Genomic DNA, 15901 nt, shown 5'->3' on the forward strand with positions numbered 1-15901 from the left:
CGACAAAATGTTTTATCGCAAACATTTTTTTTTTTTTTTTTTTTTGCATTCATGGCTGTGCTCTCCAAAGCAACAGCTTACAAGAAGCTTCGGCAAATGCACTTGCAGGGCTGGCATTCTGTGACACTGCAAGCATGGTGCTGTTGCGTGCTTTTAACAAAAAAAACAAGAGGATCCCTTCCGCACCCCTGGACAGAATAACTTTCTTCCCTCTCTGAACGCCATGGAATGCCAACCGGATTCGCAGCGACCAGCAACATTTCTTTCGTGCACCTGCGAGTAAGACGGCGCGTGCACACAACGAAGGAGAGGGTGCCAGCGGCGCGAGCAGCGCGCATACCAGTCAGGACATGGGTGATCCAATGCATAGGGGTGTGCGAATATTCGAAATTTTCGAATATCGAATCGAATATCATAATATTCGATTCGTTAAACGAATCAAATAGTGGAAATTGAGAATTATTCGAAACTGTTCGAATATCTTCGCAAATTTTCGAATAATTTTCGAATACTTTTCGAATAACTGGCACGAATTAACGTCTCGATTACCTCCGACCATTCTCGCGAAGGCAGCGTCAGCTCCGAGCAGGCACAGCTTGCTGCCGCAATAAACCTACGCGAGAAGCAGAGATCACCGTTTAGGGAGCCTACATGCTTCAGCGTGGCCGCAACACGGTCCATTCACATGGAAACATTCTTAAAGATTGAACATATCACGAATCGCGGAGGCAACTTCTCGTAGTCGTGTCATAGTTCACACGTCTCTAATCTGCCGAGAAGTAACGCTACATGTTTATTCCCTAAAAATTTCATTCACTTTCATCATCAATAGTTGAGGTTAAGTTTATTATGCGAGTGGCGCATGACATGAGAGTTGCATGAATGTTGTCAGCTCATGCTCATACAACTCTCCACTATATATCTCAGGTCGCCTAGCGCCAGTTGTAATCGCCTATACTCGGGGACACCTTTTCTTGGCAATGAAGCCAAAGCTACAGAGCCAAAACGCACCATCTTCCTACGCAGCTGAATATAGCCCCTAGTTACATGAGTAGTTTCTGCCGAAACAAATTGAAATCTTAGCGCTAGTTATTTACGGTATATTTTTTATAACAGAACTGATTTTTCGAAATGAAGCTGTTATGTCTAAAACACTTGTCTTGGCTCCGCCAGGTTTTCTTCTGCGATGTCTGTCGCGGGTTTTAGAGACGCCCCGACTTTGCAGACAAGATGGCGACTGCCGCCTGTTCGGGTCGTTCCGGTTCTGGTTCGTTCACTCCGCAACGACTTGAAGCGTTTTCACCACACTAGATTCGAGTCAAGTTCAAGAGACGCCGGCTATCGAAGCAAACGAAAGAAATGATCTGCAACGTCTATGCAGGCCGAAAGCCGCGCGGTCGGACTACATGGCGGAACGACACGTTTAAAGGCCCCGCCTCCCTACCTTTGCGCCCATTGCCAAGAAAAAGTGTCCCCGAGTATAGCGCCAGCTAGAGGGGAGCACGCGAGCTAATTGAGAAAGAACGAAAGCAACGAAGGTCACTGAAAAGAAGAGGAAGATGAGGAGATCACGCGCTCAGCGATAACTAGTTCGAAGAGCCAACAGCAGGGGAAGCGCAACTCTAGGGCCTCGGGTTACTCGGACGCAAGTCGGACGAAAGCGTCGCTCAGCCATTCGTAATCTCTGATATATTGTATCATGCAATCTAGTTCACTAAATAAACTCGTTCAAACGTAATTGTTGTAGATAAAAACAACCAGCAACTGACAATGTGCGTAGAGATTAATAGTTGCGCCCCCTAGAGGAGATCAGCGTTTTCCCGTCAGATCTATTACTCCACGAGTTATAGCGCTCTACCGCAGCGCTATAACAGCGCTATAATGAATAGTAGAGCGCTCTATAGCGCTCTACTATTCGATTCGTATTCGGTTCGCTGCTTTCACTATTCGATTCGTATTCGATTCGCTTTTTAGCTACATTATTCGTATTCGATTTGATAGCAAGAGTGCACTATTCGTACTCGATTCGGTTTAGAAAAAGTACTATTCGCACACCCCTACCAATGCACTCCGCCTGCGAAGTCCCCGACCAGTAGTTCAGAAATGACCGCCAGAGGAAGGAGGCGGCACTGATGTAGTGGGAGCAAACTTCAGGTGCGCTCCCCTATAGCGAGGTTCTACTATTATTCTACTAGTATTATTCATGAACTACCCAGAGCAATTTGCCAATGTTCTAGTCCAATTTCAAGAATAAAGTTTTCGTTCCAGTGAAACTTCTCCAGTGTATTATAAATTTCGTTGGAGTGAGTGAATTTGTGAAACAATTTTTCACAAAACAAAAACTACAGGGCTTGTACATACCTGCAGCGCATTTTTTGTCGAGCAGCGGGGGAGGGGGGGGGGGGGTCATTTAATATTATTTATACGAATCATTCTCTCTGGGCTGTCTAGTCTTCACTGTGAAAAAGGTGGCAAGGAAGGTGTCATCAGACCCTCAAACCTCATCCTTACCCTGGACAATGTAGGAAGCCAGAAGAGCAGCCGTCGGCTCACTGCACTGAAGCACACCTTGGGCCAGGTCCCTTTTGATCTGTAGACTGAACAGGTACCTGGAAGACAAAGCCATGTTCAAACTCACTAAACCACACTACCCTGACTCAAGCAGGTAAGTGCAAATTCATTCCGAAACACTGATCTAGACTACAATGCCAAGCAGTCTCAAGTAGTACTTCAGGCTGCTCAAAACAACCTTCAAGTGTGCTTCTGAATGCACACAGGCCTCCCCTCACCTTGTGAACTCCTCTTCCAGCTGTCCTGGATCGGGTGTGTAGAACTTGACAGCAAAGTACATAACTGGGGACACCATGGACAGCCCCATCTGGCGGCATATGAGCTTCTCATTGTCCAGCCAGTACTGCAAGCAAAGCGTCAAAATCAAACAAGAGTTCCAAACCATCACATTGCTCAGGTCGTGCACTTGCAACGCAGAGTGGCACTGTTTCTAGAGTGCCCCTCCTTCTTTCTGAAAATCTGGACATCAACTGACGATTTTTTTTTTCTTACTAAGAGGACATTGTGCAGAGCCCGGTACATTGTCAGGCATGAAGCAGTGAACCTCACAACTACCAGGTTGCGATCTCAACACTAAAGCCACAGCAATGAGTACAAAGCAAAGTGCAATCAGCATACATTAAATAAAGGTCACAAAAGCATAGAACCATCTCAAGATTACAATAACTTACTGATATGAGAATCTTCTAAATTTCGAATGCCTTCTGAATTTTAAAGTTGAAATGATATGTTTGTTATTTGGTTAGAGAAACTGATATTTCAAATTTCTGAATTATTTAGCACTGATCTAATATTGCATCCTATTTTGATTAATCTAATCATGGCAAAACCACAGTATCTGGGAAACTTATTCAATGAATAAATTTAATGTAAAAAAAAAACTGTTCAAAGGCATCCTTGCCTCATCTTTCCCCGTCCTTCAGCCTGAGGGCTGATCATTCAGATGCAGCTAAGCACAGACCTTGTGAGAAACATCACACACGATGAAATGCAAAATGACCGGCCACAAGCTTCATTCTGAACAATCAAAATACAGAAATGTGCGGTTATTTGTTTTATTCCTCCATAATACATATGATACCTAACACCTACACCTGTAGCACTGTACCTGTCATCTTCACAGCTATTCCTGCGTGAGCTGAGCTTTACCATCTTGTCTTTTTGTTGTTGTTTTTTTATTACCCATGAGATGTGGAAACTCCCTCACAAAGCAATTTATATGAGCTCCCAAAGAGCAGCAGACTCCTGGCGTCAACTAGATGTGCAGAAAATCATGAAAAAATCTAGCATATTACAAGGTGTGCTTTAACCTGCGCACCTGTGACGTACACACAATTGCACCCATGACAATTAGAGCAAGGTTCCTGTCACAGGGCCAAAAAGTAGCCCGACTGCAGTCCTGCAGTCCATCGCGCAGAGACAGTGGGTGTCTACCGTGCATTTGCCAGCTGCTGAACTCAGCTGCACGCTATTTTCAGACACCAACTGGCACATTTCTTATTCTGTTTAACAGCAGTCTAGTCATTCCATGCCAATTTGCATTCCCCTTGCTCATGTCCACTGATACTGACACTGTACTTCCGACACTGCGCGCTTGTCATGTCCTGCACGCTGCTAGTGTGATTGAACTTCTTTACAAGGCTTCACTGTATTTTGCAATTGCGAAGTTTTCATGGCTAGCTTTTGCTCACTTTGTACGTTTACTTCTCTGAAACCTCTTAAATAATGTTTTGCAAAGCTGTTACCGTGTCAAGTAGTTCTTTTTCGCAATTTTCTAATCTGTTTGCATTTGGCGATGTTTTTCACAATATTTGCGCTAAGTATTTACATTGAAATGAATGTCTTGAGAAAGCACAATCAATATACCATTATTTTCATGTACTATTTTTCTTTTTTTGATCCCATACAAATTTTAAAAGAAAAAAATCCTGTCTGAGCTCTCACAGAAATAGTCACTTTTTCTGCAGTAAGGAAAGATTTAATGCCAAGGTCAGCTAGAAGCAGACAGGGGAGCAGGCAGTGAGTGACTTCGGCATAGATTCTTGGCATAGCAGGAGAGTTATATTCATATTGTTGCAATGTCTAGCAGAGATGTCGGAAGACAACGAGGATGTTTTGGGCACTGTGTTGAATGACGACGACACTGAAGCTGTTTGTGTTGGCGTACTGTGGAGTTCCGGAGGTACTCCTGACATTGAACTGAGTCTTACCGCTCGGAAATGCTCCCGCTACAATATACTTCGAACTCAAATGGCATCACAAAATGAAATATTTCAATATATAAAATACGGCAAGACAAAAATATGATGCCCTGGTGCTAGGGCAAGCAACAGCACTAGGGACACATGGTGCACACGTGCTGGTGATGTGCCACCTACTGCCTTAGTGGATGCACACTGACCAGCTGGTGTTGCTAAGCCTAGCCTGCTTTGCATAGAAGACGCTGCAGGTGGTATTAGCAACTAGTCACTACCTGGCCCAAAAGGCATAGCACTGCACTTAAGCGCAGCAGTCTCGTTAGCATTGCAAGAGCTGGGTTTTGCAATGCCTTTGGCAACAGAGTGAGCCTCACAAGTGGTACCATGGCCAACAATTTAGGTTGGCTTCACCACATGGCCAACATTGCACCGAACGTTGGCTTCTCCACATAACAGCATTGTCGCGTGAAAAATGATGCTGCTCGACTGAGCACTGATGTCAATCACATTCCATTTTCCTTACGCCGCATCGCTCAGGGCATCTTCAGGCGGTTAGCGCAACCAGCAGGTGCCCGAAGCAGCGCCTGGCATTGCTCCGTGCACAAGAAGTAATCGAGAGAGTGCCACTAGGGGAAGCGCCACTAGCAGGGGCACAGCGTGACCTTCGATATATGAAATGTTTTGTCTATGATAGTTTGATTAACACATTCAGCAGTGCAACACTCTTGCATGTGATTTCAAAGAGATTCTTTGATTGTTCAACATAAGCAATAGCTCAACATATCATGGCTCAACTGTAGTAGATTCCCATAATCAAAGGATCAAGAATACCTTCTTCTGTAAACAGGGGAACTGAAAGTGGACATAAAAGAGCCCAAACAGCAAGACAAAAAATGAAATAGACTACATATTGCACGTGCATTATGACATCATACAGGATGTAATGGTGCCCGGCAAGGTGAGATGTAGTGACGACAGGCAACCAAGATTCAGAATCGAGCTAGAATTGCACAGGGAATTGAGGAAGCTCATAGCAAAGAAGCCCATCAGTGACTTAGCAGTAAGAGGGAAGTAAAAAAATTTAAGACCTTGCTGGATGATAGATATTCAACTTTAACTGAGAACGACATTAGTGTTCAAGTAAAAAACGATATCGCAGATATCATTACAGAGCACACGGTGGTAGGATAGTAAGACAGAACGCTGATTAGCTGTCTCGAGAGACTAATGGTCTGATTAAGAAGCGCCAAAGAGTGGAAGCCTTTAACTCCGCCTCTAAGACCATAAAGAGGATAGAACTAGCAAAGGTGTCAAAGTTGATAAGTGCAAGATAACAGACATAAGCAAGTATAATGTGCAGAGAATTCGGCAATCACAGAGAAATGGAGGCAGCTTAAAAGCAGCGAAGAGGAAACCAGGTAAACGTAAAATTTAGGTATCCGCAACAGCAGACAAGGAAGCAATCAGATTAACAAAATGGATATGATAGTTAAGATAGGTGAGGATGATGTAAAGATGCATTTTGGTGCAAGAGTAAATATCAAAGAGCACCAAACACAAAGTCGGTGATTTACAAGTGTTGATAGCTTTGTAAACATGAGATAAAAGCAAGAAGTATATAAGCTCAGTAAGACTAAGTATCAATGGTATACAGACAAAATTCTTAAAGGCTAAAAGTATGGTCTCTATTCGCCGCGAGATCGACCTAGAGGTGGCGCCACCGTCGCTCCGGTAGTGTGGATCGGCAGCCGGTGGCGCTCGCAGAAACGTACCCGGCGTAGGTCTGCTTCTGAGTTTACGGTGGGTATGCTGGCGATGAAAACGTGTCTTCTGCAGTATTTCTGCAATGTTGCAGAAAAAAATGCAGCAGAAGAAGCGCGGATTTTAGGAAAACAAGGCATGCACCATCAGTCTTCTAGATTTATTTTGCACATTTCTTGTGCTGCTGTACCACGCTCACCCGCCTAATACTTGGGCTGCCTAATGACAGCTTTGTTTTTCTTATCGACTTTTAAACAGTGTGCACGTGTCTCATGCGAGTGAGACAGGCAAGTTTAGTGTCAAGCCCACGCAGATACAAGGTTCGTGCTCTGACCTGCAGTACTTTAGAATGAATTGAGAAATCCTGGTTCATTATATCCTGCTTGAGTCGAGGATTAAGCAGGTAAATGTAGCGCTGACAGCGTACTGCATGGCGAGTTTCTCTAGGCTGAGTGCACATCAACTCTGGCTATAGACAACCACGCACAAGTATTCCCCGAAAATGAGATCACGCCGACACTCTATAGGAAACCTCGCCGCACAGGAAAGCTGATTGTTCAAATGTACAGCGCTGAGTGGATTGAATTTTCCAAGCTCACAAAGACGCGGATGCTTCTTGCGGCCACTGTCATAGAATGTGATAGTGTATTACTGCATGCGCCACTAATTGTAAATGATTTCCTGATCTGTGTAATGTTGATATATAATGGTAAATTAGTAGTGTAATTATTTTGTTTTGCAATGCCAAACATTTCACCGTGTGAGAGAACTTTTACACACTTTACAAAATTTACGATAATCAACAATTTTCAGTAACATTAAAGTGCAAGCTACGAATCACTAGCTTCGAAGACATCGTCATAAACTGCACATGGGCACTGTCACGTTCTGGAAAGCAATTTTAAATGCTGAAGATTTCTTCATCACTAATTATCGATCAGTGACTAAATGAATAAAATATTAGGGTTAATTCCAAAACAGGTGCCGGATATAAAACTATTCCGAAACAAATGGAGGTCATTTATCATGCGACTATAAAGATGTATTTATTCCCGAACTAAACACTGTTAATTAAGCCCGCATGAATCTGTTTTACTCTCCTTGTCAGAAACGACGAGTTTGCTCGGAAGATAGCACTTAGACAAAAAGGGATATTATAACGATTATAATAGGCTACCAGTAAAGTACATTGATCTAGGTGTATTTTCTAATATTTAGTGTAACAATTAGGTGCAGGGAAGAGTTTCCCAAACATTTGAGAATTTCTCTACAGCAAAATGTGCTCTCTACCATTGTTACGGATGCGCAAAAGCCTTCAACAGCAAAGAAAAAAAAAAAGCATAATGGCACGGGGTTTAACGCATGAAAGCGTATGACGGATGATTGCAGAGGCTAGTTTCGGTGCCGTTTTTTTTTTCTTCCCCTTATTACCACCACATCGACCACGTGAGATTGTTTAATGTGCAGTCAAATCCCACAGCAGAGGAGCGCTTTTCAAAACGGTCGTGATTGAATCCCCCGTTCTCGAAATCAGCCGTCGAGCGCCCTTACCACTGAGATACCACGACAGAGGCTCAAAAAAAAAAAAAAAGTACTCACACAACTCTATCATGCATACAGACGGCATAGCAGGCATAGAGTGGCCTGTTCAAACTGCATTCTGCTATGAAGCAGTCCGCGGTGGCATATGTTTCAGTATCTGCGGTATTCCAAACAGAAACGAGAATATGCGATTTCTGAGCGTTTGCATTAACTTTTATTGACGGCAGCGACCTGTTTTGCTTTGATACGGCGTTAACGACAGTACCACTTCGTTTGAGACACCCGTGTCAAAGGATCTCAAGCGCAAAAGACCGCGACGGATGATGTCCTTATCCATCATGACATACTCGATACGGACAAGTATTTTTATTTTATTTTTTTTTTTGAGCGTGGGGTAATAGCCTGTTCATATTCATTTTTCAAGAGGCATATAGGTAAGCAAAAGCGCACAGGAACTATGAAACAAACAAAACACTCCTGTAAACGCAGCATGCACGCGCGTAAATCGCTGCGGGCTGGCACGCGACGCGAAAACGCATCCACACTGAGTAGGTTTCGCCGCTGAGCCGTAAGGTGGCGACTCTGCTCGATCTCGAGGCCAATAAAGTCACACAGCCTCTGCAACAGTTCTTGCCTGGGAAAGGAGTGTGCATCCTGACATGTAAGATGCTTTCTCATTGCTTGCTCCCTCAAGAATAAAAAAAGGGCTGAAGGCAATGACAATATGAAGTTTCGCATACTAAGTGAAAACACTTGGTAGTAATCATGGAAAAAAAAAAAAAGGCATGTATGAAAGTATTTGGTTTTTGCACTGCTCTGGAAAGTGTCTCCTTTTTTTGGTATTAGTCCCTCACAGATGATTAAGACATGAATGACAGACAACTGATAACCACACCTTGTGCAATGCAGAGATACGGAGTTGTTTTGAGGATGTGAGTGTGTGTTCGTGCACGTACCCTGTCCTAAAACCTGCGTAGTTCAACGTCTTTATATCCATCCTGTTTTTGGTAGCACATCTTCCCAATAACGCTTTATGTGTGGTTTGTTTTCCCTTGCTGCACTCCATTTCTCTTGGCATTGTCAACAGATCATGTTTCCATAGTTGGTTTGTATAGCTGCTTCTACAGGTGCATTTTTGCCTCCACATAAGCTGACAGGGACATGCAAGAATGTAAACAAAAAAAATATACCGAGTGCACTGTCAAAAATAAATGTAACAATGCAGAGAGTGACAGAAAACATAACCTGCAATATCTCGCTTAGCTGTAAACAGGAATAAATAAAGTAAAGGGGAAGTTGCCTTCATAAAAAGCTTATAGAGCATTAAAGAGCATGCCAAACGTTTGCAATTGCCGAAAATCTGGCATCTCACTGCGTGCAACGTGAATGCACTCAATTGATTAAACAATACAAAGACAATAGGAAGAGATAAAGAAGAGAAAAGAGATGACTGGGAAGCTGTAAGAGAATAGGGAAGTAAAAGGAGGAGGGACAGGAAAAGGCGTCTACCGATTTCCCCTGTCAGATTAGCTCGGAGGGGCCGCCTGCACAAAGCGGCGGCCAAAATGATGTGTTGCCTACATCAAGGGGCCTTAAAGATGCAAACATTCAGCATCAGCTCAATCGGCTCAACCACCACGATCCCCTCTTCCACAGACATGGTGATGCCACACATGGATATGTGTGGGTGCTCCGAGTTCTTAGTGTCACACATGCACACAAACATCTGCTTTAACAGAAGCACTCGTAATTATGCCAATATATGCTAGTACTGCAAAGGCCATTTCTCTGAGAGCTGATATTTCCATCTCAAAGTGAGCAGTGAAGCAGAGGTAGGGCAATACAGGGAGCACTGCACAGGCACACATGGCACGATGGGGAACTTGCGTGCCTTGGTCCCACTGCTGTCAGCATACTCGAGGCCAAAGTAGTCCACCTCAAGCAGATTGATGACTCTGCAGACTTGGTCGAACAGCACACGCCCTGCTGCCTTGTACTGAAAGGAGAAGAGTGCAGCAGCATTGGTTCGGAGGTGCTTTGGGTCAGCTCAGGAAAGGCAATGCCAACAACATGAAGTGGTGCCCACCTGGACGTTGAAGGTGGCTACCGTGTCATCGAGCAGGTGCACCTGCACAGCCAGGGTGCGGCTGCCGCCTGCCTGGCGGCCCCCTTCCTGGGTAGGGCTGCTGCTGCCACCCGGCCCCTCGGGAGGACACCCCGCTGCCATGGAGGGCCACCCTCACCATCAGCAGTCACAGCCACTACTTCCCACCTGCACCACACAACCCACACACACGCACAAAAGAAAAAAAAGAAACTTGCAACAGCACATCCCGAAAGATACCTCAATTTGTCTCCAGCTTAGCGGGAACTATGCGACCAAGTATCAATGTCTTTGAAGCACACAAGGTACTAAAAACTTCTATTTTCCAGGAGGCCTTTGACTATATACACGGGTCATTCGCAGAGCCACCTATCAAATACAATGTGAAAGCTCCGAGGAATAATAGCTGAGTAGTTAGAGCATCCACACTAATATAGCAAATCTACATTTCTTCCCAGTCACCGGAAGGAAGGTCACCTCTGATGAGTGAAGAGAATGAAGGTGAGTTCAAAAGACTGTTGTTGAAATGTCGGACCTGGCGGGGCATCGTGCATATAGCCAACCAATAAAAATGCACTCCCCAACTGGTAACGATTAAAAATGCAGCTCCAGTCTCAGATATACAAGCCCAACCCCTCTAGAACATAAGGCAGATGTGCTAACCACTAGGCTATAGCTGTTACAAAAAAACTGGGAGAGCTAAGCTTAGTGCGTCAGTCAGTGTGAGCTGTTTACCGCAAAAATGTGTGGAATGGTAAACGACACGAGATCTAGACCAGGAGCGGAGACAGTAAGCTTTGTTCCCTACCCCTGCTTTTTCCCACAGGAAAGATTAAAGCAGTCCAAAAATGTAATTAGCACCTGCGGCACTGCATGGCTGCAAAGCAGATGCAGTTATGCATTTAAATTTTGGCTTGCATGTGCAAGTGTCTGTGTGGTCTTGCATTGATTCTGACCTAAAAAGTAATGGAAGTTGATGAATATGGCAATTAATATGAAGAAAGTAGCTGTTGAACATGTGTAACATCAGGCTGTGGTGACGGCTTAGTTGCCTAATTCAGAGGCCAGGAAAGCTGACCTGTGCCCATTGCCATGGGTTCAAATCATGTTTGTGGGCATATGCCATTTTTATGTTATATGTTTTATTTATTATGTGCCTATCATGTGCTATGTGATGTTGTACTGTAACAATGGCAAAGTGGCTCGGTTGTCCTGTCTATATGTGAAAGGAGGACAGCTAGTTGCCAAGCACTCGCAGATGTCATGCCATGTAACATCAGACTGTCCTGCATCTCCAACTGCTACAGACACCAGAGACGTGCTGTAATATCCATCATAAATGCTACAGCCATTCAGCAAGGCTGTAACTGTGACAAGATTGGCAGTCTAACCCTTATCATGATGCTGCCCTTGACAGCCCGCAAACAGTTGTGCACCTGCTTAAGCCAACAATGCCTATTTAAGATTCAAGACACTCCTCTAGGTAGCTGCAGGTACAGTAAAACATCACTGATACATTCCCAGTTCACACGACTTCCTGTTTCATAAGATCGAAATTGTGGGCAGTAAAACATATTCCATAAAGTTACACTATTTTTCTTCTGGTTAATACAGTTCCAGATAACACAATTTATTTGCAGCCCATCAGCGTACTTATTCTGAAGGATAACATTTTGGAGCCCCCATGTGCTTCAATGATAAAACTACTTGAAGAGTTAGAACTGTGGTTTTGATACATGCCTTTCTGCTGCTTTTCAGAACCTCAACAAGAGCCAATTTTCCAGCAACATGGCAGTCTCATATTTGATGAGAATCACGTACAGAAAAAAAAAGTGGGGGGAGGGGGTAAATGAAACAATGATGACCTATACTGGATATGCGAACGAAAAGGGAGGTGTCACTGCACCAGGTTAGCTAGTATGCCACAGATTTGTGATTTCATTGTGTATATTTGAAGAACACTAGGAACCTGTCACAGCTGTTGCCAGCTCTGGAACTACAAAAGAAACCGTGGTTGCAGGGCTCATTGTAAAGGGTGTGGATGCTGGTGCACTCATTGTAGTGGTGTTGTGGTTAAATACAACAAAATTGGTTGGTGTGATTGGAGAGCTACATAACTTTGCAGCTCGATTAGTTTTGATTACATACGTAAGAAAAATACTTTGGTAGGACTTGGTTTGGTTGTTAGAGGAAAAGTGCATGTCATGTGAAAAAATTATGGTGGTTTCATATGCAAGCCCAATCAGTAAAATAATAGAGTTCCATAACCTGGAGCCCTAGCAGACCAATTTCACTAAAAGGCGCCATCAACAGTCAATTACATTTCACATGCATAAAGCAAAACCAACGTAGCTAAAACTGCTATGGCATGTATTGCAGCATATGTCTGCAAACCTCCTTTACACTACTATCCCCTTAAGGTGAAAGTTCAAAGTTGGTACGAGATTTCCACAACTGCGGTGACAATGTTAATGAACCCGAAATATTCTTATTCTTGCACCATGTTTTTATGCTCTGCTTGCAGAAGGAAGCATCTGTCGCCATTAGAAAAATAATGCCGTGGGACTTGAAGTAAGTTGACATCTAATTCTAAAAAGTGGGTTGTCATGTTCCTGCAGTCTGCATCAAAGTAAAGGACCAGTGTATTCCACAGTCTTCATGATGGCAGCAGCACTAGAACTGCCACTTGACCTTTGCAATAGCCACCATGTGGCACTTTCGCGATGTTTGTTCATGGTTTTGAGTCCTCAAGTGAAATGGACAAATCTGCTTGACCTTAAGTGATGACCCCAACCGTGGTAACAGTGAGTTACAAACAGCTATATGCAACAGACAGCGCCAAAAGAGGAGCCTCTCGTTCTGCAGAGGCATGTGTCGAAGGATGTGTGAAGCAATGCCTCAAAACGCTCCACTGCTTGTCCAACACTCCACTGCTTCTTGAACCAACATTTTGGTTCATGGCCCCTTTTCTCAAGCATTTCACCCCAGAAGAGCCGAGCACCAGGCCGGGGGAAATCTTGTACCCATTGGAAACCGGTGGACACCCGGCGACACTGGGGATCGAACCCCGTACCTCCCGAATGCGAGGCAGATGCTCTTTGCACTCCTGGTTAAATTCCTCTTAACAAGTGTAACTAAAACCAAAAAATACAACCCTAGTCATAGCCTACCAAAGATAAAAGTCCACATGGAGGTTCATGGGAAGCTGCTATGGTTGCACTTGTGGCGTGCACTTAAAGTTGGGCTTTGAGGAATTTCTTGGGGTGCACATGAAGAGTTTCCTCAATCCAGAGCAAGACACTTTTGAACTGTGAACCACCTACTGACACCTGCATGCTGCCATTGCCTACAATTGTTTCAGATACACCAAACACTGCTGGTACAGTCTAGCACTTGGCTGCACTAGTGTCTCTCACACTGCCCTTCATGTAGAAAATAGAAAACAAAAAGGACCAGTATTGAGGAGGAGCCTCAGTACGCTAGCCAACTTTTCAACAAGAGGACTTGTCTTTGTCTTGTTCCTTTTGTATTGTCAAGAAGCCCATCTTTAAACTAGAGAGCACCTGGCAATTTCAGCATCATGGGACACATTGCCCCCATATCACCTCTGTCCACACTCCATGTTCTTACAAATTTCTTTAAAGGAGTAACCACCCGTCATTCTTTTTATCCTCGATGAAGTTCATAAATTCTTGGCATTAGCGACACCTAGCGTGGCGCTCATGCACGTGTGCAGAGAAAAGGTACAACAGAACCCAGGCCTACAAAGATGGGTATTTCCCAGCAAGGACCCTGCCAACACCACCACTGACCCTTTGCATTTGAACCCAGCCTAGACCTCATGACAGACCAAAAACCACCTCTTCCTCACACAGTTCCTGCTTCCCTCAAGAGAAATCTGTATGTTCTCTTTTCCTTTTTCACTTGCATATCCAGCCTATGGCTTACATCATCACCATCATCAGCCTACCTATGTATGTCTACTGCAATATTAAGCCCTCTCCCACTGACCTCCAATTAAGCCTGTCCTGAACCAGCAGTAGTTACCTTATACCCACAAACTCCCTTACCCCTACCACCTACCTGCTATGCTTGTCCTACCTTGGAATTGTGCTGCTATTCCAAGCAATCCATGGTTACGTCTTATCCATATTAAGCATCCCGCTCATTTGTTCACTTCGATTCAAGCTACGATAACATTACTTTGCACTTGTTCCCCTGACCCATTCTGCACTTCTGTCTCTTAACAATATTCTGCCATTTCCCCTTCCTCAACTACTTTAATTCTTTGCCATTAAATTTAAAGCCTCTCTACTAGCCTAAGTTTTACCCCATGTGTGACAATTACTGCGTGCTTCCCCCTTCCAAAGATATTTGCACGCTGCTGTTCAAAACTTCAGGATTCTCTGACAAATGCACTCTACACCATTTTTTATTCCCCTAGCAATTCAACTCTAACAGTCACACTGAGGGCAACAGTCACTGAGGGCAATCTGACACTCCGAATATCTTCCATTGGCATGTGAATCAATATAAGTGCACAAGTTGAGTCACATTCAGTGCTTGAACAGTGTGAACCATCCTCCCCCCCCCCCCCCCCCCAAACTTAAAAAAAAAAATGGAGAAACACTTAAGCTCTGCCCAGCGATATGAGGGTATGATGCAGCAATGTAAATGGCTCCGGTCTGCAGCTCCCCTTGCGACTTCTCATTTGCATACATGTGCATTGCCTCTCACTTAATCTCCAAATATTCATTCAGTGTAAGGCCATCAAACATAAGGCCGCACTTTAACCAAGCTGTATGAATGTGCCTCCGTGGCCTAGAAGTGGTCTGACTAAGTATTCAAAGGTCTCAGGTTCAATTTCCATCACACTCTTCCATCTCAAAAGAAGCTGCCCAAGTTAGCAGCTCATGCCATCATGTAGTGCTGTGCAGACACGCAATCCGCCTGCCAATCTGGCCATGGCACCTGCCATCTAACATATGCCAAACATATGTCCTTGATTTTTCGCTCACAGCGCCTACAACGCTGAATTTTTTACAGAACAGGGTCTTTACCACTCTCGCGTTAAAAATTGACAGTATCCGGATGCCGGTGGTCTTGTTTGACTAGCTTTACGGATTCGATTACTCCAAAAGCGAACAGCTCCAGCGAGATGTCGCCTCATTTGCGGGACAGTGCGCCGTTCGAGCGCTCCACACAAAGCTGGTGCAGGCTTTCAAACGAATTCAAAGAGAAAACTTGTAAAATATGCTATAGGCGACCGTGCCCTACAATTTATTATCCCGAGCTGCAGCACACGGACGAACTCCAAGAAGCAGATAATCTGCTGGAACGTTTGGGATGGGGTCTTTACATCTGTGCCGCTACGACGACAGCTACTCTTGAAAAAAAATGATGCGCAGCCAAATCCGCTTTGAGCACTTACTCAAACCACTTGGCGCCAGAAGATGAGTGACGCCTCTGGCGGGCGACAAGGAAAAGTGCTGGGTTGTTCATTTTAAGCCGACCATTTGGTTGCAATCGGGCAGTGCGAGAAAGTGAAATTCTCGACCGATTGCAGCTGCGTGAAGTTGAAATTTACATCAACGACTCTGTTTAACCTAATGATGGAGTAATAACATAATAACTACGAACCTGCACAGGGCATAAATGAGTGAAAGTTCTCATACATCCACCCCTGCCCTCAATTGACAACGCCTCACGCAGGTTTACTTTAAGA

General features: G+C 44.3%; 1 protein-coding gene across 1 annotated transcript in view; it reads right to left on the bottom strand.

The window, feature by feature from the left end:
- Nucleotides 1-15901, bottom strand: part of Cdep (Chondrocyte-derived ezrin-like domain containing protein) — a 110969-nt gene that overhangs the window by 94821 nt on the left and 247 nt on the right. The window contains exons 2-5 of the mRNA XM_084593699.1: nt 10159-10344; nt 9964-10068; nt 2790-2914; nt 2512-2609 (exon numbers count right to left, since the gene is read on the bottom strand). Of these exons, the coding sequence (XP_084449825.1) occupies nt 2512-2609; nt 2790-2914; nt 9964-10068; nt 10159-10299 (469 nt within the window). The 5' untranslated portion in view covers nt 10300-10344. The remainder of the gene's footprint in view (nt 1-2511; nt 2610-2789; nt 2915-9963; nt 10069-10158; nt 10345-15901) is intronic.

Source organism: Amblyomma maculatum, chromosome 2, assembly GCF_055883805.1.
Source record: "Amblyomma maculatum isolate TAMU_Amacu chromosome 2, ASM5588380v1, whole genome shotgun sequence".
In the NCBI taxonomy this organism is placed as follows: domain Eukaryota; kingdom Metazoa; phylum Arthropoda; class Arachnida; order Ixodida; family Ixodidae; genus Amblyomma; species Amblyomma maculatum.